Source organism: Benincasa hispida, chromosome 10 (genome assembly GCF_009727055.1).
Source record: "Benincasa hispida cultivar B227 chromosome 10, ASM972705v1, whole genome shotgun sequence".
NCBI lineage: Eukaryota > Viridiplantae > Streptophyta > Magnoliopsida > Cucurbitales > Cucurbitaceae > Benincasa > Benincasa hispida.
The window spans coordinates 6,271,212-6,295,666 of NC_052358.1; the positions used below are offsets into that span (position 1 = coordinate 6,271,212).

At 32.2% G+C, this 24,455-nt stretch overlaps 1 protein-coding gene and 1 long non-coding RNA gene across 4 annotated transcripts; both read right to left on the reverse strand.

The window, feature by feature from the left end:
* Positions 1 to 8,275: 8,275 nt before the first annotated feature.
* Positions 8,276 to 18,937, reverse strand: LOC120087763. Of its 3 annotated transcripts, XM_039044652.1 has the most exons (12): positions 17,346 to 18,936; positions 16,163 to 17,195; positions 15,767 to 16,006; positions 14,519 to 14,648; positions 13,646 to 13,798; positions 13,203 to 13,447; positions 12,950 to 13,019; positions 12,093 to 12,299; positions 10,955 to 11,187; positions 9,662 to 9,740; positions 9,446 to 9,583; positions 8,276 to 9,080 (listed from the first exon to the last, which is right to left on the reverse strand). In XM_039044652.1, exons 1-12 carry the CDS (start codon positions 18,469 to 18,471, stop codon positions 8,883 to 8,885), a joined length of 3,852 nt encoding a protein of 1,283 aa, XP_038900580.1. In that variant the 5' UTR covers positions 18,472 to 18,936; the 3' UTR covers positions 8,276 to 8,882. The 3 variants fall into 3 exon arrangements, with proteins under 3 accessions (XP_038900580.1, XP_038900579.1, XP_038900578.1); XM_039044651.1 differs by having other exon boundaries at positions 13,658 to 13,798; positions 16,163 to 18,937; XM_039044650.1 differs by having other exon boundaries at positions 16,163 to 18,471.
* Positions 18,938 to 22,326: 3,389 nt separating this feature from the next.
* On the reverse strand, positions 22,327 to 23,942 carry LOC120089265. Its single transcript, XR_005485122.1, has 3 exons — positions 23,822 to 23,942; positions 22,750 to 22,805; positions 22,327 to 22,640 (listed from the first exon to the last, which is right to left on the reverse strand). It is a non-coding gene; the product is annotated as an uncharacterized LOC120089265 (long non-coding RNA).
* Between the last annotated feature and the right edge of the window lie 513 nt (positions 23,943 to 24,455).

The window sequence follows — 24,455 nt, forward strand, 5'->3', positions numbered from 1 at the left end:
ATATACAAGTTGACAGCAGTATAGACATGACATGTTCACATCACTACGAATATAAGGTGTATTTTAGGATAGGTGGAGGAAGTTAGCAATTGTTGTCCTTTTATATACCATTGGATTGCTGTGTTGTAGTTACTTTTCATCACATTTAATTCCGGGCACAACCTACATCCCATAAGGTTATTGAATATATTTAGAAATACCAATATTCATCAATATTAATAAAATAAATGGAAATTTTAGATCTCGTTTAGTAACCACTTTCTCCTAATTTCTTACCCTGATTTGCATATTTATTAAGTGCAAAAGTTGAATTATTAGCCAAATTCCAAATACAAAAATAAATTTTTAAATATTACTTAGTTTTCAAATTTTGGATTGGTTTTTTAAATCATTTAGAGGTGGAAGAAGTATTTATAGGCTTACTTAAAAAAAAAAAAAAAAAAGTTACTAAATGAAATCTTAAACTTCGTACATTTTTATTTTATTAATATTTTGTTTATGTTTGTCATTATTTTATATTTGTTTGGATTGAGGTAGTTGGAAAGAAACATTGTTTTGGGTGGTTTTGAAAAACAACTATTTAAAAACAACCATTTTTTTTGTTATAAAAAAATGAGAAAGTGTGGAGATAGCCAAAGAGTCCACATCGTGTAGGTATGTAATTCCACATCGAGTTGAGAATAGTTGGAGATAGAAAAGCCATGATGAACGGAAGACATAAAAATCAAATCTTGCAAGTAAGTTGCAAACTTCATGCATCTGCCAAAATCTTTCGTTACACATTTCTCTTGAAATCAACCTTGAACTCTATTTTGTCAATCTCCGATTGTTTTCGACTACATTTTATTTATATGACTTAGTCGATGAAAATTAATACATCATATATTTTTGTTGGACATATATGTTTATGTGGCTTGGATTGACAAAAACTTTTTTTTTTTCTTTTGTAAAATACTATTTTGATCTTACGCTACTGAAGAAGTTCTTTGAATCTCCGGTGAAGCAAAATTCAGAGTTATTCGAAAATAAAAGGGTTGACTACTGAATCATCGTCATTGTCATCATTGAAGGTTAATGTCATACGTTTTAGAAGCCAAATTTGGAGTCATTGTCATGAGTTTTTTTTTTTTTCTGCCATGGGTTTTTAGAAGCCAAATCTGTGTCGAGGTTGCCATGGGTTTTAGAAGGTGAATTACCAAATTAGGGGACGCATTGTGTGGCTTTTTTTAATAATAATTTTAGCTAAATGGCAGAAACTCAGAAACAGAGGAATGACGGATTTCCATTTGGATATCGATACTTTGTATTTGCATAAAAAATTTAAAAATATATATATGAATATCATATTCATAAATGTGGAAAGTTAATTAATTGGTTTTAATACCATATATCTGTGTAAAAAAATTCCCATAAAAATTTAGGCCCGGCAAGTATTTGATTTCTTGTTTTCTTTACCATCTATATTTCTTATAATGATTTGGATATTTATCTTTTTTAAGGATTTGAATTCTTAGCCAAATTTCAAAAACAAAAACAAAATTTTGAAAGTTATTTATCTAGTTCTCAAAATTTGGTATGATTTTTTTAAATCATGGATACAAAGTAGATAATAGAAGGAAACAAATAAAATGATTATCAAACATGACCTTAACTTTTTTTAATGAGATATTTGTTGGGTTTAATCTAATAAACGTTTTACAAAAGTGTTTTCTTCAATGTTTCAAAAAGTTATTCCAAACTTAGGGAATTGGGGTGTTTTTCTTTGATGGTGGGATACAAGTTTAATTTATTGTTGCATTAGAATTTTTGAGTGGTGCTTATTCCTCTAATTACCATGTTTTTGCATTTGAATGCAGAATCTTTAAACAAAATATGAATATCTTATTTTATGAGATCAATATCTGAATATTTCTTTTTTCAAAAGGATAAATTGTTTTTTTTTTTTTTTTTATCATTTGATGTGATCAACCTAGATTTTAGGAATATTTTTGAGTAGTTCGTTTTCAAATTTTAAGTGGTTAGATAATAGGATTTTGTTTAATTTAATAGATTTTGTTTTCGAATACAAAAAAAAAAATAGGTTCCGTTTGATAATCATTTTGTTTTTTTAAAATTAATCCTATGAACACTACTCCCATCTCCAAATTTCTTCTTTGTTATTACTTTTTACTAATTGTTTGAAAAATCAAGCTAAATTTTGAGAACTAAAAAAGTAGTTTTTGTTTTTGGAAATTGGCCAAGAATTCAACAATTGTAATTGTAATTAAGAAATATGCAAATTTAAAAAAAAAAAAAAAAGAAAAGAAAAAAAAGTCAAATGATTACCAAACGGGAGGATCTAAGGGGATACTTGTCCTTTGCTTTAATACTTTAATTTATCATTTGATTGTTTTGGCCATTTTTCTAAGTTAAAATTTTAAGGATTTTTACATAAGAATTATATCTTTGGACATATATTTTCATAAATGTCTTTAATTTTTTTTTTTCAAAAAGGTCTTTTAGTATTATTCATTGGATAATTTTACTATTTTTTTTTATATAGATTAATGGTTATTTTAAATATACTTTAGAACATTTTGACGAATTCATGATTATTTTAAATATACCTTAAAACACTTTGTTATGAAATATAGTACAGTTTATAAACTAATATATGAAATATACCACAATATATAAATCTTCATAAATTTTATTTACACCACAGTATATGTATCATAATACAAAGTCTAAATAAAAAAAAAACACTCGTTTATATCAAATAAACGAATACATATACCACGATATATATCAAATTACATATATATCTAAGTATATATAAAAAAATAGCCACGGATCTCTCTCCCCGTTGTCATCAATCGGATTTGCTTGTCCCGCTATGTCGTCGACCGAATATGCTTAACCCATTATCGTCGATTCGCCCCACGCCGTTTGCGCCATTGATTCATCCCTAAGTCTTTCGTGTCATCTTGTGCTGAGCCATCAATTCTCCCCACGTCGTTGTCCACCACCTACAACTCACATCGCTAGAAGGAGACAATAGAGGGAAGAAGAAGAAATTAGTGCGAATTATATATATATATATATATATATATAACGTAGAGTTAAATTGAAAATAGTCACTGATATTAGTGAAAATAGAGAGGTAAATAGTTTTTTTTTTTTTTTGGTAAAAAATGTAATGTACAATACATTAACGTGATATGTGTTTATTCTTAAAGTCCTTTTATATAGAAATCCCAAAATTTTATTGGCCATTTTTTAAAAAACCTATTATATTTTGTCCATTAGTCCAATCCTATATTTAGCTACGTGGGAGATAGGATTGAGGGCTTTTCAATCGTGGGCTAGGTCAGGGCTTTATTGTGCCGAATAGGGGTGAGCATGGTAGATCAAAAGATTGACCCAACCGACCTCAACCGGCTGAAATTTAAATCGATCGTTTGGTAGTCAACAAAATTCGGTTGGAGTCGGTCTGGATTTTTTTGAACCGACCTTTATGTCGGTTGGCGAATATGGTCAGCCGAGTCTCGACCAACCCGACTGATTTAATATTTTTTTTAAAAAAAACTGCATGCGTATAAATAGGATTTCACGCGTAGGATTTATTCATCTTTTTCAATCTTCAGTCGCCCACCTTCAGAGTATTCACTCTTTATCTCAGCCGCATCGATCCGGTGTCCTACAGTGACTAGTGTCTTCAATCCGTAGTACTGTCCATCGTTCACTCTTCAATCACAACCCGCAGTCCATCATTCCGTCTGACGTCCATCATTGCAGCCCAGTCGCATTGATTTGTCTATCGAACTTGAAGAACTTGGTAATTTTTTCCTCCCTCATTTTATTACTTTGAGTTTTTTTTTTCCTTTCTCTGTGATAGTAAACGAGTTGTTATGAGTTTGTCTATTTTTTTTTTCTCCCTTTCTTTTTTTAGTCTAGGTAAAATGAATCTTGTGTTGGGTTTACTCAATCAATTTCCTGTAAGATTAAAATCAAGCAATAAGATTTTTGTTCTGTAAGATTTCATGTTATGGTTTATTGATTTATATAGAAAAATAGGTATCTTAGAGATTACATACTTCCATCGTTCAAATGTTTTTAGAAGAAGATATCCAAAAATCTGAAGTGAACCAATTATAAAGATCTTGTTGGGTCTAAAATTTTGGCTTATTAGTTTCAACAATACTCTATATATGAAAAAGAATCTACATAAGTTTCATTTTAGTTAATGAAGTTGCTTTCCTATCAGTTGATAACAGTAACTTTCAAATAAGTTTTTCTATAGACATACATGGATTCAACGGATATAGAGTTTGATGGAACTGCAACTGATGCTTCAAAAAATGAACGAGATGCAGAAACAGATGTTGTTGATTCAACAAATTAGACATTAGATGTTCCAAATCCATCAAAAAGAAGGAAGGTTGTAAAAAAAATCCATGGTTTGGGATCATTTTGAGAGGCTAAAAGGTGATCCTAAAGACTCTCATGCTCAATGTAAATACTGTAGAATTGTCTATGCATGTCATTCTAACGTAATGGTACTGGGAGAATTATTTGAAAAATTGTAAAAAATAGCTTTACCAGAAAAAGAGATATCCAACCCAAATGACATTAGCTTGAGTCATATACTTTAGAGAGTTGTCGGGAAGTGTTGGTTGAAATGGTAATTGTTGAGAATTGCCATTCAAGTTTATGGAAGGTAAAGGATTTAAGAAATTTGTCGATAGATTAACATGTGCAAGTCAACCTATATTTGTTGTTTCATCTTGGTTGTGGCTAGAGATGTACTTAAGTTATGTGTTAATGAGAAAAAGACGTTTGAAATAAATGTTTGCGAACAAGAAGTATAGAGTTTCTCTCACTACGGATTGTTGGACATCGGGACAAAATATAAATTACATGGTACTAACTGCCCATTTCATAGATTCTGATTGGAGATTACATAAAAGGATACTTAGTTTTTGTCCAATTGAGAATCATAAAGATGATACTACTGGTAAAACCATTGAAAAGAATTTGAAGGATTGGGGCATTGAAAGGGTAATGACTTTGACGGTTGATAAAGCAAGTTCGATTGACACTGACATTGTTTATCTTCTGAAAAGATTCAATAAGGGATTATTGTTTGGTGGAGAATTTCTGTATGTTCGTTGTTGTGCTCATATATTAAATCTCATGGTATGTGATGCTTTTAAGGAACATAATGATTGCATTAATAGGGATTCAATATGCTGTACAAATTAAAGATCTTCTCCTCCACGTTTTTTGAAAATTAAAAAATGCATTGAAATTAAAAAAAATTATTGTAAGAGTTATGTGTCTTGATGTTCCCACTAGATGGAACTCCACATATTTGATGGTTGAGACAGTCGTGAAGTTTGAAAAGGGTTTTGATATATTAGAAGATGAAGACGTTTCTTATAGACACGGTTTGTCACCAAATAAGAAAGATTGGACAAATGCTAAAATGTTGATTAGGTTTTTAAAAGTCTTTTATGATGTGATGTTGAAGATTTCAGGCTTTTTGTACACCACTTCGAATATGATTTTTCATCAGATTACAGTGGTTCAGAATTGTATACGTTTGAATGCTGGTAGTGCAAATGCAATGCTAGTTGGAATGGCCAATAACATGAAGACCAAATTTGAGAAGTAATGGAAAACAATGAAAAAAAATAATCTATTTTTGTATGTTGCTGTTATGCTAGATCATTGAAAATTTGTATTGAAAAATTGATTTAACGATAATGATTTATAACTAAATATAACTTTTACCTAATAGCAAATAGTACTAACTATTAAGTGGTAAAATGTAAATAATCAATTATTAAATATAACATTTTTTCTAAGAATATTATATATATAAAAAAGGAAATATACCAAACCGACCGACCGACTGGTCAGTCGGTCGTGTTTTTTGCTTAATCGATGGTCGGACCGATTTGGTTAGGTTTAAAACCGATTCTACTTAGTTCGACATCGGTTTGGTCGGAAAACCGACCCCGACCGGTCGTTGATCATCCCTGGTGCGAAATATGAATAAGAGTAAGACCTATTTGCCGACAGAGATGGAAAATTGTGGACTACACAATGGGTTTTTGAACATGGGATTAACTAACACATATCTCACTTTTTTCTAACAAGTAAATGAAAAAAATTTTAAATCATATTTTGAAAAATAGAAAAAATATTTTAGAATTAGAAAAATAGAAAAATCATTTTTATGTTAATTACTAATTATCAAGAAGTGAAAATATACATGGACACCAAAAACTCATTAACCAGAATTAAAAAAACCAAATTTAAATTTAAATCATAACAAAAAAAAATCCATTAGCTATTTAAAAACCTAATATTTTTTAAATCTTAGTAAAATGGCGACTAATTAAAAAAAAATTAAAATTCAAATCATGCAATTACGATTCTATTAACAACAAAAATCTGAACACATTGTGTTTACAAGCATTTTTTAAATGTAAATTAAACCAATACTCTTTATTTGTATTTACTATAATTTTTTTTAATATTGTTAAATACACAGTAATTAACCACGGGAATTCTAGTGGGAGTTCTCAAATAGATAAAAGATCTGCAAATATTCAACTAACAATTAAGCAGCTCACTAAGGAAATTATTGTAGCCCATTAAAAGGCCCAATATTACTGAAATCAGTTTGGTTATTATTATTGTTATTCTGGTTTGGGCTGTTTCCCTCTCATATAATGGGGCAGTCTTTTGATCACTTCATTAATGAAAACAGAATTGCTTTGTGATCTCGCTAATTCTTTGTTGAGTTTGTTTTGATGGTATCAGAGCAAAAGCTTAATGGCCTACTAGTGAGCCTTGGACATCCTCTTTCTCTCATCAAGCTGACCTATTGCAATTATCTCACCTACAAATTGCAAATTGTGAAATATCGGAACTCGTGGATAATCCAAAATATCTTATTTGAATGAGACAAGATCGTCTTCAATGTTCTTGATTGATGGGATCATCGTCTTCTATGTTCTTGGTTGATGGGATCAATGAACGAAGATGTTGTTACTCCAATGGTAGGTTGCATCTCAACAGAGGAGTAATGGGTGCCTTGCCTACGAGAAAACCGTCTACCACTGCATCTGAGTATCATTTCGATAGATATGGAGAGAAGGTCCTTGCTTTTAAATAAATGTTTATTGGTTATGTTATAGTGTAGTTGTTATGGAACATCAACTTCAATATCAATTTCAATGAGGAAAACTAAAGTCTAAATCAAATACGAAGTTGATAACTTAATAAATATTAGTTATATTTATAAATTTGATTTATGGATTTTCTTGAGAATACATTAGATTTCTTTTGGTCGTTACAACTTCTTTCCGTAGATCATTTATTAGGGTAGAGACTATGTTGACTAATATTACATTAGTGCAACGGCATCTAAAAAAATATATTAATGCAACCAAAAAGAAAAAAAGAGAGTATGAGTCGAAATTGAGAGAGAGCTTAACATTTCTTAATAGTTAATAGAACAACAGATAAAGACAAGACAATATGAAATAAATGATAATAGTATTTGTTGGGAATGACTCAACCATTAGGAAAGTAGGTTTCTTTCCTTACATTATAGCTTTTAATGTTTAGGTTTGAAACTTTGAAAAACATGTCACTATTGCTGTTTTCTTTTAATTTTGAGGACTTGAATATATAATGAAAACTTGAAATTATTGTTTCTAGTCCAGTCCACACTAAATTTTTTATTCAATTGCTCAACCTGCAACTAACTATTTAATGAAAGCCCTTTCTAGATGAGGATAATAAATCTGCATTTATCAATAATGCAAGATTAGGAACCTCAAACAATGAGCCAATATCTAAATTATGTTTCAGAAGTCATAACTACCTTTATAGTGTATGTTTCCAAACTAAATCTAACACAAAAATTCCTAAATTGGTATTCATAAAACTTCATTCCAAAAATCCATTTACAAAATGAAGAACTCATGCCAAAGTGTTCACAGTCAGTCTGCAGTTCTTTCTTTTTTCATAATACATAACTCTTTAAAAAACTAAAAGAATAAAATAACGATCACATGAAGTCATTTCTGGAGTGTGTAATTTGTCACCCACAGATCAAAATTCGATATTAAGAGTAAAAAACGAAGAGGGCACATCGAACACACGAAAACAAAATGAAGAAATGGCAATTACCACATTGTTGAAGCTCTAAACTGTAAGAATTATCCTTCTTTCTTGTGTTAGCATCTTGTTAGAAACTCAGCCAGCCATTAATAGATGTTGTAAGTTGTAACACACTTCATAATTCATCTCTTCTGTCTGTACATGGTACTAAGAACAACTACACACTTCTCCTCTGTCACCCCCCAGAAAAGATGGGGATAAAATATTGTTCAAAGGAAAGGAAAAATCTTGAAAAGCTTCAAATCATCATCCTTCTTTTTGTTTTGTTTTTTAGAACTCAAGGACACAATTGTACAACCTATTGAACGGATCCTGTTCAAGTAAGGTCGTGTTTTGTTTTGTTTTATAATGTTACGTTTCCTCTTTTTCTTCTTTTCTTTTTCACTCTATAATCAAATCTATCACTCTCAATCATATGAACAAGCTACTAGCTGGAAATGAAAAACTGAAACACATTCATTTTACTTCCTCCATGGCATCAAGATTGATGTGTTAAGGATCAGATCAAACCTCCACCTCTTTTGCGAGATTTAGCCATCAAGATTCCCTATGAACCAATTTTCAACTTTTGGCCGGTTTCACTAAGAGGGGTCAAAACTGCTGCTGGATTTCTTGACCAAACGATCAATTATTTGATGAGCCCTAGTGTAAAACCTCATTTGAAAGCCTGAATTCTATCATGACGTGTTGGTGTAGAGTTCTTACGAATACCTGGTTGATCGAGGAAATTCCGATCCTCGAGCGCCATAAGCTCTCCATAGATCTTGCCACTGAGGCCTAACGCTGTTTCTTTCAAATTGATGACTTTGATGAACATCTGTATGTGATCTAGGGGTGCTGCTTCCATTGCGTTTCTTCTGGGCAGTCCTCATCTCTTCTTCCGCATCGTATCGTGAGCGCTGAAAAAAAAAGATCAGTTTTACCTATAAGGCTATAATCATCTGATAAAATGTATCGAGCTCTATTAACCTAGAAGTATAGAAAAAAGAATGCCCAACATAATATGTGAGAGTGACTTGTAAAACTGGAGTTCTCCCTGCAGGGCGCCTTCCGAGAGAGGGAGGGGGGAGGGGGGTAGGCAGAAAAAAGAATTAAACAAATGTCAGCAACAAAGATGCCTTTGTTTATTTATTATTTAAAAAATAAATAACAATAAAACATTTCATGAATGAATGAAATTTCTATCAAAAGTTGGAGAAGAACCCCCCCTTCCAAAAGAACTCTTCCAATTGGGCAGAGAAGATGATAGGAATCTTTCAGTTACCTTAATAGGATCTGAGAGTACTGCATATGCCTCTCCAATCATTTTAAAAAGTTTATCAGCATCTTTGTGGACTCCTCCAGCTATATCCTTCCATAGCACATTATCTCCATTGTCTGCTCTAGCCAAGGATTGGCCAGCCTAATCAAATGAACAACCAATATTAAGAATACACACAAAACAAATAAGCATATCAACAACGTAGAAAAAAACTTAAACCTTGTCTGGATGGTATCTGAGAGCAGCTTTCCTGTACGCCTTCTTAATTTCAGCTGAAGATGCAGATGGATCAACTCCCCTGCCATCAAAGTTAAATTACTAATGATTCTCATAGCTGAAATTTAAAGGACCTCTTCTCTCAAATTTCTCATCCTACTGCTAAGGTTTAGGTGCAATTCATTATGTACATTCAGTGCCCAAAAACTGCATGCCAAAACCTTTGTTATCAATAAAACTAATACTTTTGAGAGTATAATAAGTGTGGGGGTTTCAAACCATAGACCTCTTGGTTGTTAACACATTTTATGCCTATTGAGCTAAGCTCACTTTGATAATAAAACTAATACTTTTGCGGAGGTTAATGTTAGGAACCAAGGTAGTATGGGATGCCTTTGTCCCATATTGGTTAGAATGGGATGACCAATGTGGTACTTAATTGGCTTGGCGCTCCCACCCCAATAGCTAGCTTTTGGGATGTGGTTCTCCAAGGTGCTTAAGTACCTAACAATAGTAAAAGCCAGCTATTGAGGTTGGAGAGCCAAGCTACTCAAGTACCACATTGGTTATCCCATTCTAACCAATGTAGGACAAAGACATCCCATACTACCTTGGTTCCTAACTGTTCTTTTAAAAGATGAAATGAAATAGCCTAAACCACCTACAAACAACAATAAGGTTCCTCTATCATCTTGAGCTGGACCATTGTCCTGAACTAATGTAGTTGTCAATTACAAACTACATAAAGCATACGACTAAACTAATAAATGTTATTGCACTGTTGCTTAAATCTTCCAAGGTAGTTCACAATGTGGGATCTACTTAGGCTCTTTGCCCCGTTAAATAAGCACCGTGCCATCCTATGTAATGCACAAGGGATTACTGTGCCCAGCAGACAAAAAACTATACCAAGACGGATACAAGAAATCAAGGCAGAAGAGTAGATTATACATTTTGGTTGACACTTGAAATGACTTGAATGACATGAATTCTAATCCAGAAAGAGGGGGACAGGGAATAACATAAATAGGTGCTTATATGAAGCATTATGTCGATCATAACATCAACCAAAAACTCAAATGGAAGGGGAAAAAGGTTTCGTTAGTATTTGAATATTTCTATTGAGTTATAAAATTACGACCATTGCATTGATTGAAAAAACAAATTATTTTAAGACTAAGTCTTTAAAAAAATCTAATAAATAACTAGATCGCTATTTTCACTCCCAAATGCAACATCTCAAAGAAAGCCAGCTATTACTTAACAGATCTTTTATATGATGGGTGATATACTTACAGAATAAGGTACATGTCCAATGGAATTTCCTTTCTTGATTCTTCTTCAACTTCTGCAAGCCGGAGACGAGCTTGTCTCAAATCATTTGTACTGGTACTTGATCTATCAGAAGTAGCATACTGAAATGTCTTCTCTAATTCCTTCGAGAAAAGTGATACAAGCTTTTGGAGATCATTAGCTGCTTGACCGTAATCTCTAATCATTTCATACAAAATGGCCCGTCTAGAAATTGCCTGTGAATATAAAAGCTCAATTAGAACATGTTATGATTTATGTTAGTGTTCATTTACATTCTAATTTTTCTTCGAGAAAACCAAGAAGAATTAGGGGATATTTTTTTCTCGAAATTATGTTTAGATATTTTTAAAATTATTTGATATCGCCTTTATAGTTAAAATTGAAAACCGTCTGGTATTTGTTGTGTGTTTTTATTTACTTTTTATTTATACTTTACAGAAAAAGGTAACTCGATCACTAAACACAAAAATGAAATGATAGCCAGATAATCCGTCCAACACTGAAGAAAAAGAAAGGACAAATTGAAGCAGGGAGCACGTAAAAAAAGTTGCACTTTAACGAGCATTTCTTTTCTGCTTATTTATGTTAAAGCTTTAAGCATCTCAATTCTCGTTCAACTAAAAGGATCCAATTTAAAATTTTAGCTTCTTAAAACATCAAGAATAAAGTTCACTCCATTTTAGGGCATGCTTTTGAGATATTGATACTTAACAAAATTTGTTCATAAACTTATTCTAAATGAAAATGAGAAAGTCATCAATACCTACTTCACAAGAAAGTGGATGCAAGACCTAGAAGTCATTTTTTAGAAGAAAGCCTTCGATGTACCTGACCCGGTTTTTGTCCATCACATTCAATATAAGCATACTATAAATCCTTGTCATACCATTCATTGTAGTGCAAATAAAATTGAGTGTTTATTTTGAAAGCTTGTACGAAAGAGCCAGATTCCAACACTACTCATCCCAAGGACTATTGCCAAACTAAATTCAACCATTTTTAAATACCAAGCAGAATTTTATTTGAATCAAATGTTCTTTCTATGCACCACCTAGATAAGTTTTGACAGGCAGTTCCTAGTATTCTCAGAAAATAGTAATGATGAAAGAAAAAAAATTACCTTGAAATACTCTTCATCAAGGGCTATAGCAAGACTACAATCGGCAATAGCATCAATAACTTGGCCCTGAGCTTTGTATGCAGCAGCCCGATTGCAAAAACAAACAGCTGTGAAGGGACGTGACTCGACATTGCATGACAAAGCAGCTGTATAATGTTCAACGGCTTCTGCATACCTCCCTGCCTGAAATGCTTCATTCCCAGCAGCCTGCAATCATTTGGGCGGGAAAAAGACTATGGAGATAAGGTGTCCACTCAACTAAATTGAAATAAAAATATTTAAAATGATTTATTGTTAAAATCACCTATTGACCCAAAAGCTTAAGTTGATAGGTAAAAGTAAATTTAATATTATATCATCTCACACTCCTCTTCACTTGTGAGCTTGAGATATGTAGAAAACCCGGAAAATGATAATCGATATTAATTGGAGAGAAAATAGCACTACAGGGGTTTGAACATAGGATCTCTTGGACCACCTAATCTGATACCATGTTAAATCACTGGTTGACCCAAAAGCTTAAATTGATGGGTGAAGGTAAATTTAATATTATATCATCTAACAAAGACATTTGATGCTGCCTAGTAGAACTTCAATTTCACCAAAATTATTTGCTCTTTTTACATGCACTTCCACTTAGACGCACAGTAGTAAACATACAATTGGTAATTTACATATCATGAAGAGTTTAAATTTGAATAGGACGTGGCTTCTCTGCATATTTGAAGGATCGTTGAAATGAAACAACGAAAAATGAATATGATCAAGTCATGGCTGATAGAATAGAGGAGCCTCAAATCCAGAGACATACTTTTGAAATAGTAATGCACATATACAAAGCAATTCACTTAGGATACCTTGTGACGAAGGAGCTCCCTCATGGTAATGGCTAGAGGTATTGATGTCTCCAGAAACTTTCTCCCATTCCTGGAACTTAAAACTGTCAAACTGGGGAAGTCCCACAATTCCACTTTCTGAAAGAAAAAATAAAAACAATCCTTTTCCTCTCTAATTTGTCTTCTTTTCAATTTACTTTTTTATCCGTTTCCCAGCTGAAAAGAAGAGATTATGAATTCTATACTAGTCATATCAGGAAGCATAACAAATTACCCAACCATTGTAGACGCTCTCTCCTCTTGCATTTCTAAAGAAGCCAGACCTTCCTCAAGTTTTCCCAGAAGGAAGTAGGACTTGAGTGTCAAGCGGCATCGCCAAATCCTGAAGTAAAACTTCTTTAAGATTTCAGAAGCATCCAGATTAGAGGTTTGACTGACTAAATCTTCTGAACAAGAATTTTTTTCAGCAGAATCTAGAGTCTGCTCACAAAACTGAATCACCTCCTCATATCTTCGAAGCTGCAATTTTTTTTTTAATAAATAAAAAAAAAAACATTGTCATGCTGCATGAAGATTAGAAGCTCTCGTATGAAAATGAAAGTTGGTTTACTTGCAGTAAAATCCCATAGTATTATCCCAAAAGAAAACAAAGGAAAAAGAAGAAACGAGAGAAAGAGAGAGAGAAAACAACAATAACAATAGGGGAGTGCAACAAACCATAAAAAGAACCTCTGCTTTCATTTCATGTAATTTTTCTGAGCATGAGCTTATTACCAAAGCCTCAGAAATTAATTCCAGCGCACTCTGCATATCGCTGGATGTGCTTCTTAGCTGAAGTTCGGCTAAACGTTTCATGCATTCAGACACTTTCTGCAAGCCAGTACAAACAATAAGACTTGGACATACAGAAATCTCCTGTCACACCTATTAAAAGTGAATGATCAACTAAACCTAAAACCTAACCTAGTTTTTTGAAAAAACCCACATGTACCTTCCTCAACAAGCTTGTCTCTATCAAAAGAAACAAAAAGATTGAAAATTTTGTGGAGGTTCAAGTTAACACACGGTTCACGATAAAAAGTAGAAAAATTGGGGTGTAACATTGTATCAACTTTTTTCAAGAACTAAACTAGTACTCAAAATATTCCAACTTCTAAATGCTTGAAGGAAAAAATAACGACCAAGCCCACCAAACCAATATTCGTTAGCCAAATAGTATTGGCATAAAAGTATATTATTTGTATGTTTAAGAATAAGAATTATGAAAATATTCATTGGTTTTTTTTGTATAAGAAACTGTAGAGTGTAGACTGTGCTGAGAGAAAGACCATGCAAGAAATAAGAGATGAAATATTCCAATAAGACTAAATAGTGACAAAAAGGAAGCCCAACTGGTCACAATTTCAAAAAATATGGGACTGAGGACACCATGTGGAAGCAAAGAGATAAATTGAGTTCCACTATTCATGGATAGATTATTCACTGCTTTTATAATCATTGCACAAACTAAACTTCCACTAAAGATGTTAATATACACGTCAAAGAGAACAAAATACTAAACAATATCATATCCTAGAAAGAAATTTTTACCTGAGCATTTTGCAAGCCATCAGATGCTTCCACTACAATTTTGCGGTCCACACAGATATCATTTCCAGGCTGTAGGCATTTCTTGAAATATTGTATCGCATTCTCAACTTCCCCAAGGCCAAGGTAACAGCTAATTCATAAGATAGTACTTCAGTGATACGTTATGAGCAGAGTTGTCAAGATCCACTTCAACTCATAGTTCCAACCATAAGAAGTCTAAAACATTTCTATACAAAAAAATTATTCATTATAGAGAATGTGTACTGCAACCAAGCACAACCAGAATCTGCTATTGTAAAAGGTTTCTGATTTTTACAAAAAGAACCATTAACAAACCATTCCTGGTACGACCAGAACATATGATGATAGGAGGAACAAAATTATTCTTTTTGTCTTATATGTTCTCTGTTGGTCTAGTACAAAATTTTCTATATGTGAGCACGTGTAGCTTCCTATGTCTATCTAATGGTCAAAAGGGCAAGCTGTAAACTCAAATGCATTTTAGGTTAAGTGTTAAAATCTTAAGGCCACCTATTAAGGATATTAAATAAAGCTCTCCGATGCTAAATATTATAAGCTCTTAACAATTCGATTTTATCTTTTTGAGATGAAAACCCAACTTTCGTTGAAAAAAAATGAAAGAATATAAAAGCATTAAAAAATTCTAAGCCCACAAAAGGGAACACCCCTAAAGGAAGGGCACGAATCAAGCAAAATAAAACCTAACAAATAATTACAAAAAGCGTCTGTCACCAACCCCCAAAGAGAAACATATTAATACACTTTCTTTAAGATTCTATTGTTCCTCCCCCCAAGGTCAAACAACTCACTTGTTCCTTGGATAAGATGACTTATGTTTCAGGCAAACCTACCATATTCAAACCAACTGCTGTACTATTGTTAGTCATTATAATCTTTGGGTGAAATCATTTACTAAATTGAAACCTAAAAAAAAGGTCACATTAACACACTCAAGAAAATAGGTGATGGTTATCATTATCATATCAACGCAACATGTAGGCCCACAAAATGTATATAAAATTGCAGCTAAATATACAAACATGCATCGGACATACAGTTAGAAAAATGCTTAAGCAACTAACTATTGAGAATGAAAACATTACTTTTAACTCAATATAGCAAGTCAATCAAAGTAACCTTAAAGAGCTACGGACATGTGCATATGTGTGTATCAAACTCAGAATAAGACAAGCCAAGAAAGACAATAAAGAAACAGTGAGGCCATACTTTGCAGCTCTAAGGTACACTTTATAAAAGCCAGGATCTATAGCAGCAGCCATTGTACAGTCACTGATTGCGTCTCTCAATCTTCCCAGAGACATTCTAGTTGCTGCACGATTGCTATAACAAAGCATCAAAGCCCTGAGACAGCTTCTAGACGATTCATCTCTTGAAATACAATTCACCCCTTGAGTGTAATGATCCTCAGCCTTGGATAAATCACCACTTGCATATGCCTGGTTGCCTCTGTAACATATTTTGCAAATAAAAGAGAGAAAATCTTGAAGCTGGCAATGCCAAAGTTGAAGATAATCACCTAATTGAAATGAAAATTCCAAGGACACACCTTGTATGATATTAATATCTATGGCAATAAAAAATCATAAGCACCAAAACACTAACCTCAATCTCCACTTTTCACAAGCCTCCTGGGCAGCAACAGTTGCTGCTATAGTAGAAACAGACTCTTGCTTCATCTCCGGGCCTTTGTTCACCCAAGAGTCAACTCCATATTTGTGTTGAGCCATAGATGGATCTCCTTTTTGACTTTTCTGAGACGATATCGGTGATGAATTCCCAGAAAATGTAACGAATTGCGCAGAAGATGACGACAATGGAACTTCAATACCAAGTGTTGGGGACATATGAGAATCTTGACCAACTTTTCCCCAACTTTTCTTTTTATATTGGCGTTTGGATGTAGATAATTGACCTTGAGCAGCAGAAGAGGCAGCAAATATAAAATTCGACCTGGAAGTATCCTCTGAATTTGAAGCAAAACTAAATTGCTTCCTGTCATCGCTATCCTGCCTCTCAAATTTCAAACTTGAACTGGCTTCTGTTTCTTCTGAAATAGCTGCTAGATCACCACTTAAATCCAACTCTTCATTTGCAGATTTGTAGCTTTCAGTATCTGCACCTGAAACAGATTCTTCCAGAGGACCTTCAGCACCACGGTTGGTATAAGAATGGTAAAGAGAGCCACCATCTCCTTCTACTTCAGTCGCACTCAAAGCAGGTTCACTTATATTTAAGTTTTTTGCAGCGTTAAGCAGATCTTCATCTATAACATCAGTTAAGACCTCAGGTTGTAACTCATCAAATTCAACAGAGTTGTTGTCAAGATTCAGTGATTCATTGGATGTCACAGAATTTTCACGAGAGATTGGATCACTAGCTAACGTTTCCTGATATGGTGAAACATCCATTGGTGAATAGGGTTCAGATGCCTTGTCTCTCTCCAGAGGATCCCTTTCCCTTGAAACAAAGTCCAGAGTTTCGTGATCAACATGCAACTGTACCGTGGTAGGATTATATCTTCCACTGCTACTCTTTGGTCCAAATTCTTTAATTGGATCTCTCTGTGCATTGAACTGAAAATTTTGACCCATTCCAGCAGAAAAAATGTTTGTTTTGACATCTGGCGTTTCAAATTCTACAAAAGATGATCCAGGATTTTCTTGTTTAGTCCTAGAGCGAAAGCAAAATGTTTCTTTGTTTCTGTTTGTATCCTTTACTTGAAATGTACTACCAACAGCATTAAATTGCATATCACTATAAAATATTGAAGAAGGCATAGCCATACCATTTTGATCATTCCCGTCCTTTTGTGCATATGTAGGAACCTGATTACCTCCCATGTCCTTGTACTCCTTCTGAGATTTAATGTCTGTGGCCAATGGTTGATTAGGATTTCGATCTAAATCGCTAGAACTTTGCACTTCTGTCGTCTCTGCAATTCCTCCAGATGAAGGCGTCCTTTTATCTAGTTTCATCTCCTCCATCTTTCTCGACAACAAAGTATCCTTTTGCTCAACAAAATTACCACCGGTCCTTTGGTTGCTTTCAGGGACAAATTTTTCTTCCTTGTGGGTGTTGATATTTGTTGAATTCGATGTGCCCTTTATGTTCAAACCTTTTATCTTCTCGGGGAGAGAATCTGCTGAGCTTCCAACATCAAAGCTTGTAACACCCTTACCCTTGTCCAATCCGAATATATCCACACCATCAGCTTTAAATGCAGCACTGCCAATATCTTTAATGTTCAAATGCTCCAACTTGTTAGGGAGTTCTGAAACTAGAGGATCACCAACATTACTGCTCCACAGACCAAATTTAGCCTGTTCATTTGATCTCAACCTCGAACGTTCATTTCTAGTTTTGTCAATTCGTGCAGCATTACCTTGCCCTTCTTCAATGTTCAATTTCCCCATGTCATCCGGAAGCTTTGATTCAATGGCTTTGTCGCCTCCTTTATCAGAAACCTCGGTTTTACTGCTATTACCTCCATTGAAGCTGAATTTCCCATCTCTAGCAATCGGAGCCTCATCTACACTTGCGATATTCAATTTCTTCATTCCATCAAAAACTTCTCTTTCTGACCTCTCCAAATTCGAGCTGGTGGTGCTCCTATTTTCTCCAAATACAAATGGCTGATTCTCAATCCCACCCGATTTACCGGAGACAGAATCCTGACCACCCCAAAACGATACTGGCAATGAATTCCCGGTGGACGGCCGAAACATTTCCGGGAACGCCGCCGCAGACCTGAAATCCTGTGAATTCGCTTGCCTTCTCACCTTCGTCATCCTCGGCCTCGTAAGACCAGACTTCGATCGAGGAACCGATTGCGTAACGAAACTAAAGTTGGAATACCCATCATAAGAATTCGAAGACCCAGAAGCATTATCGTGGAAGCTTGATGAATTCATGTCCTATGGGCAAGGTTTTGGCAACTCAAAGAAATTGAATCATCATAAATCTGGAAGTCGGAGCTGGGTCTGTTGATTTAGAGGGTCAAGAACACAGGTTTCCTTTGAAAGCTCGAGGCCGCCCATCAATGGCAGACCGATTGAAACCCAATGCAGAAACAACGATCATACTGAATTTGGGGAAGTATGAATGGGATTGAAATGGAAAGTGGGAAGAGTATTTTTGAGGTGGGAGTTTATTTCCTTGGGTTGGAAGGCAAAAATCAAAGGGAAGAGAGAGAAAGAGATAGAGAGGAAGAGAGATTTGTATGGATTTTCAACAGTTTAATCACAGGTGTGAGTTTGATAAAAGAAAAAGAAGCCGATTGCTTTCTTTGGCTCTGTTTTTGATCTTCTAAGGCCGCTTTCAATATCATGTGTTGTGTTTGTAGCTTCTTCAATCCCCTTCATTTGGGTTTTTCCTTTTTATTTTTTTCCTTTATTTTCTATCCCTTTTTCCTTTTCATATTATTGGGGTTGGGAAGTTGGGTCCATCCCCTTCCTTGCTCTTATCACAATGATCAATTCAAAAATCAAATTTTAAGGCAAAATTTTCATTTTTGGGTTTCTTAAAATACTTGTCACAACATGACAAGTTGACTCTCTCTTATACTATTTCATAATTTCATTATATTAATCTTCCATATAGTGTATGTTTATATATATTTCTTTTTCATATATAAAATCTTCCATAGAGTATAAAATAAAGGTAATTCACTTAAATATGGTCACTTTTAACAGGTAAATTAACCATAGCTTATAATTAAATTACCTAACTTTCCTTTAAGAATATGCGGATTAGTATAATCGAAATCTTAATTTCGAGGTTTATAGTATAAATACTATGTCAAGTCATACTTATTTGACAATTGAATTAGTTAATTTTGTATTCCATTGCATATATTTAGTTCATTTTAGAGAAAAGAAAATTGTGTGAGTACTATCGTATATAATTTTCATACTGTACCCTTTTTTAAGAGAGGTCATATAAGTCACTTGAATCCAAATCCACAATTTAACTCACATCTCAATAGAAAGAGATGTTCCACTCGAGGTGTTTACTCGATAAGGAGTTAATTAAAAGGGGGGAAAACATTGTTTTGGTACAATCTTTTATTGTGTTGCAATGTATTTTTGTTGTGTGATAATTATGTTTGGTTGTTAACTATCAGTAATTAAGAAAAAAACATGGAATATAAAAAGTATTTAGTGGTATAAATGCAGTTTTTATTAATATGATCGTGGGTATATAAATAAAAACAATTATCTCCAATGATATGAAGTTATGAAGGTTACTTACGAAATAGATATTTAGAGGATTGTTGTTCCTAACCTATAATTTTCATAATTATAATATTGGGTTGAATTTTAAAGGCCATATATGTTGCAAATGATTGAGGGGGTGAAAAGTCTATGGTTGGTGACTAGTTTATATATAGTATGAAATTTGTTTACATCATCTATACATTTACACAACATGTATAATAAGAAAACCCATATTATCAAGATGGTTATGAAAAGGATGCCATATGAATTATCAATAGTATTGAAAAGCACAATATTGTTCTTATTGTGGTGTGGGGGCAAAAAGGTTCAATTTATAAAACAGATTCCATTTGATATAATATTAAGAGCTTGGGAAAATTTTCTTATCCCCTAAGAAAAAAAAAAGAAAAAAAAAAGATTTGGTAAGAAGAAAAAACATTCACTCCAAGACAAATATGTTGTTGAGTGGTTGGTTGGTATAATTTTAATTTCAATCATAAGAGAAAAAAACAATCAGAGAGATGGACTGAGAAACAAAGTTAGTGAAGATAGTTTTAATATATAAAATGAGAAAATCAAATCAGTTTCAATTCAATAATTCATTTCAAAAGTAACAATATGCACTGTATTATAATAAATAATGATCTATTTAACCTTTACAACTCTAAAATTGTAATTATTTAGTCTATTAACTTTAATAAGTAACAATTTAATTTTTATCATAAAAATTCTTATTAAAACTAATTGTTAATTCTTATTACATAATAACTTATTATTTATGGTCTAATGATCTCTAGTCAGTTTATTGATCTACATGTATAAATTAAAAAATTATTGAATCCTACAATTTTTTTTTCATGATAAAGACTTAACTGGTTATTATAAAGTAGATAAATTAAATTGTTACTTATTAAAGTATGTAGAGTTAAATTGTTATAGATTGCTAAAAATTGTTATAAAATTGAAAGTACGTGAACTAAACCTTATCGATTAAAGTTCAAGAACTAAATTGTTATTTTAATAAAAATTTAGAGATTAAAAATATTTTTTAATCTAACTTTAATTTCTAACATTGTTTATAGGATGAATGACTGAATAATTAGCTTTAGAGATGATAATTAGTTTCTCGTCATTGTGTAGTTAAATACATTCTAAAAATTAAAGCATTTGAACAATGGTTTATAAACCAATAAAATCTAAAAATAAAAATAATCAACCCACAAAAAAACAAGCTAAAACATATTTAAAGATTTAAAAAATTATATTAAGAAAAACCCTCAATTGTAATATTTGAATTAACGTGATCACAACAAAATTCGCATGGTCTCAATTAACAAACCCTTAAAATCTTTATATATAATTAAAAATAAATAAAACAAAATATTTAGATCGACTATAATCATATATTTGCATATAGTCCTAACACACAAAGAAAACAATCATATTATAGGTGTGTGGATTATATTTTAATTTAAAAATAAATCATTTAGAAAGAAATTTGAGTGTTTGACCACCATTCAAAATAGATTTTCAAGTATATTTTAATCAATTTTTATAAAAAAAAAATATTTAAATAAAAATGAATTTTTTGAAAAACACTTATTTCTCAAGACAATTTAAACGTGCTCTATATAGGATATACATGGGTCAAGTTGAGTTGGTTGTGAAGTGTTTTTAGACCAATACAAAAATTCGGGTTGGTCAGATCGACAACCCAAAAGACTCGACAAACCAAACTAATCCAACCTTCAAAATTCGTGTTGGATTGGATTGATTGAGTTATCGGGTTACTATTATTATTATTATTCCGTTAATTTAAAATACTTAAATTTATCTACAACACATGTCTAATAACTAAAATCTCATAAAACTCAAAAGTTAAATATCAAATATTCATGATATTTATTATAAACTTTAAACAAAACAAACATTCATAAAAGAAAAAAAAAAGTAAGAATTTACAAATTCATCAATTTTAAAAATAAATATTCTTTTTATTAATACCTATGTAATTCAAGTTGGACCGGATTAACCAATAAATTTTATTAAAAGTAAATATATAAAAAAAATCAATTCGAGACCCAACCGAACCTAATAAAAATAGAAAAGTTTCAATCCAATGAAATCAAAAAAACAAAACTAGTCAATCTAATTTTCATAATTTGGATGGAATAACTCGAATTGTTGGATCATTTGAAAACCTAACTACGGTAACCGATAAAAAAGCAAATTTTGTCTAATTAAACGTGTTAATTTTACCATTTATTCAACATTACAATAGGATTTAACTTAGATTTGCTTGCCCAAATACAAGAGTTTTAAAAAGTATATATTATATTTATATACACATTGGAAATTACAGCACTACAAATATTGATTTAGAAAATTCCAAATTAATCCAAGGACATAAACTCTGTTTTAGCTGGAGATCATATCCAAAATTGGCTACATCAGAGTTGGATTTTATTTTATTTGTTTTTTTTTAAAAAATGTAGGCCTAAAAATAAACATAGAAAGAAGAATTATTGTTAGGAATTAAAGAGACATAAATAAATTAATTTGGATTTTATTAATAATTTAAACAACATGCTAGAGACATTCAAGTCTTTGGTCATTAATTACACAATTTTCCTAGGATTCCCTTGTCTGTTTCTCCAATGTTTCATTGTATTCCTTTCTCAAGCTATTGTATTTTTCACACAACCCCTTAAATTCTTCCATTTCTTTCTCTGAAATTTTCTTCTCCTTCTTCTCCAAACAAACTTTTGTAGCTTCAATCTCTTTCTTCATCTTTTCCATCTTTTTCGTCTTGTCGTCGAGCTCTCTTTGCAGATCTTTCAACTCCGAAGCCGTAGGCTCGAACTCTATGTACACAAAATTCAACCATAATTGAAAGAGACTATACTACTCACGTTACATTAAATCACTACTAAATTTAAAATCTTATAAATTTTGTAGAAAAATAAAATAAACCTGATGGGTCCATTTTTGAATAGCTTGGATCCATTGCGTTTCTCAATAGTAGCTTGCTGAGTGGGGAAAAAAAAATTTGTGAACTTGTTAAGTTAAAATTCAAACATCTAATTATTCTTAGATTTATTTGGATACCACAATTATTAAAAGAAATTAGCTAGTATTGGTTTTAAAGCACATACATATGGGAAAAATGAATATTAAAAAACAATAAAATAAAACGATAAATTTCTAGTATTTTGACAATATAAAAATTTCCATACTACCTCAATTTATTATTTATCACAAAAGTAGAATTTAAGAACTATGTGGTGTACATAAAAGAAATTAATAATAAATTAATAAATCGTTTAATAATGTGTCGTGAAGTAAAATAATAGATAGGAGTATATATTTTTTTTTAATGATATAAAAATGAGCTGTATATCAGAATAATAAATATGAAATTAACTCTCTTTTTCTCTATTTTTAGGGTAGGTTTGAATTTTGTATAATTTTTTTAAAGTGAAAAATTAGTATTATTGGGCTAGGCCCATAATGCTTTCGATGGGATTAAACAAAAACGGCCCATTCTGATTTCGGATCACACGGCATGTCTCGCACGTGTTAGGTTTCAGCCTACCCTAATCATAACTCTTGGACAGAGAAAATTAATGTCATAAACTTTTCTTTTACTACAAACTTTCACAAGGCTAAAATGACAGATCTCGTGATTTTTAATACAGTCGAATATCAATTAAGTATGTTCGTTCAGTCATTAATTTAAACTATATTCTAACCTCACTTGATCTTACACTAATTTTTAAACCTAGACCATTTATTTAAATTTGCACTTTAAACCTATATTTCTTAAACACATGCTTCATGAACCTTACGCGCCACTGAAGACTTAATAATCTCGAAATCATTTCTACTTAGAGTTGAATTCTGCATACACCACATTTAGACATATGATCGTTATTTGTATGATAGGTCTGAACAATAAAGATATGATTGATAATAATAAGTAGAATTAAAACATAATTATTGGGAAAACAACATTAATTAAATTGAGCTTATAATCCAAACTCACCTTTTATTTTTGACCTTCCCCCACCTAAGCAAGCAAGGAGAGTCTTTCTGTTAGGGCTTCTTGAGTGTGAATAGGGGCAGAGAAGAAAGGGTTTTTATCGTGTGAAAATGGCTCACACTGAGAGAGAGAGAATTTCTTGATGGGGAAAGAAAATGAAGGGCCATGATTTTGGCATATGAATGTGTTGGGCTAATGAAGGTACGTGATGGCAATCATCACTGTCTCAGTTTGTCTTCTACGGTGTGAAATGTAGCACTGAATCACATCCCCCGCATCTCTATGTTTTTACTCTCGTGACTTCGTTAGTTTTTTAGGCATGTAAGGCATCTGGAAATAATGCATTATTATTACCGCTCACCTTTTTTTTTTTTTTTTTTTTTTTTTTTTAATATTATTTTGAGTTTGTTTAATTTTAATGTTCCTACATTTTCGATACATCTTAAATTTAATCCATGAAATTTATTTTTATTGAAATTGGTCCAACAATGATAATGATAATTTTCATATAATAAAATATAACATGGAATATGTTTCTAAGATTTATAGTAAAATAATAGATGATAAACTTTTTTTTTTAAATAATCAACAATAAATTAATTAGAATTATAAATTAAATTTATACACATACTTTAAT

Excerpts from the sequence above, each read along its gene's own strand:
- LOC120087763 (XM_039044650.1), bottom strand. The coding sequence starts at position 18,471 with ATGAATTCATCAAGCTTCCACGATAATGCTTCTGGGTCTTCGAATTCT. Across the intron at positions 16,007-16,162 it reads TGTGAAAAGTGGAGATTGAG|AGGCAACCAGGCATATGCAA; the intron begins GTTAGTGTTTTG and ends AATATGTTACAG. Across the intron at positions 11,188-12,092 it reads TTGATGAAGAGTATTTCAAG|GCAATTTCTAGACGGGCCAT; the intron begins GTAATTTTTTTT and ends TTATATTCACAG.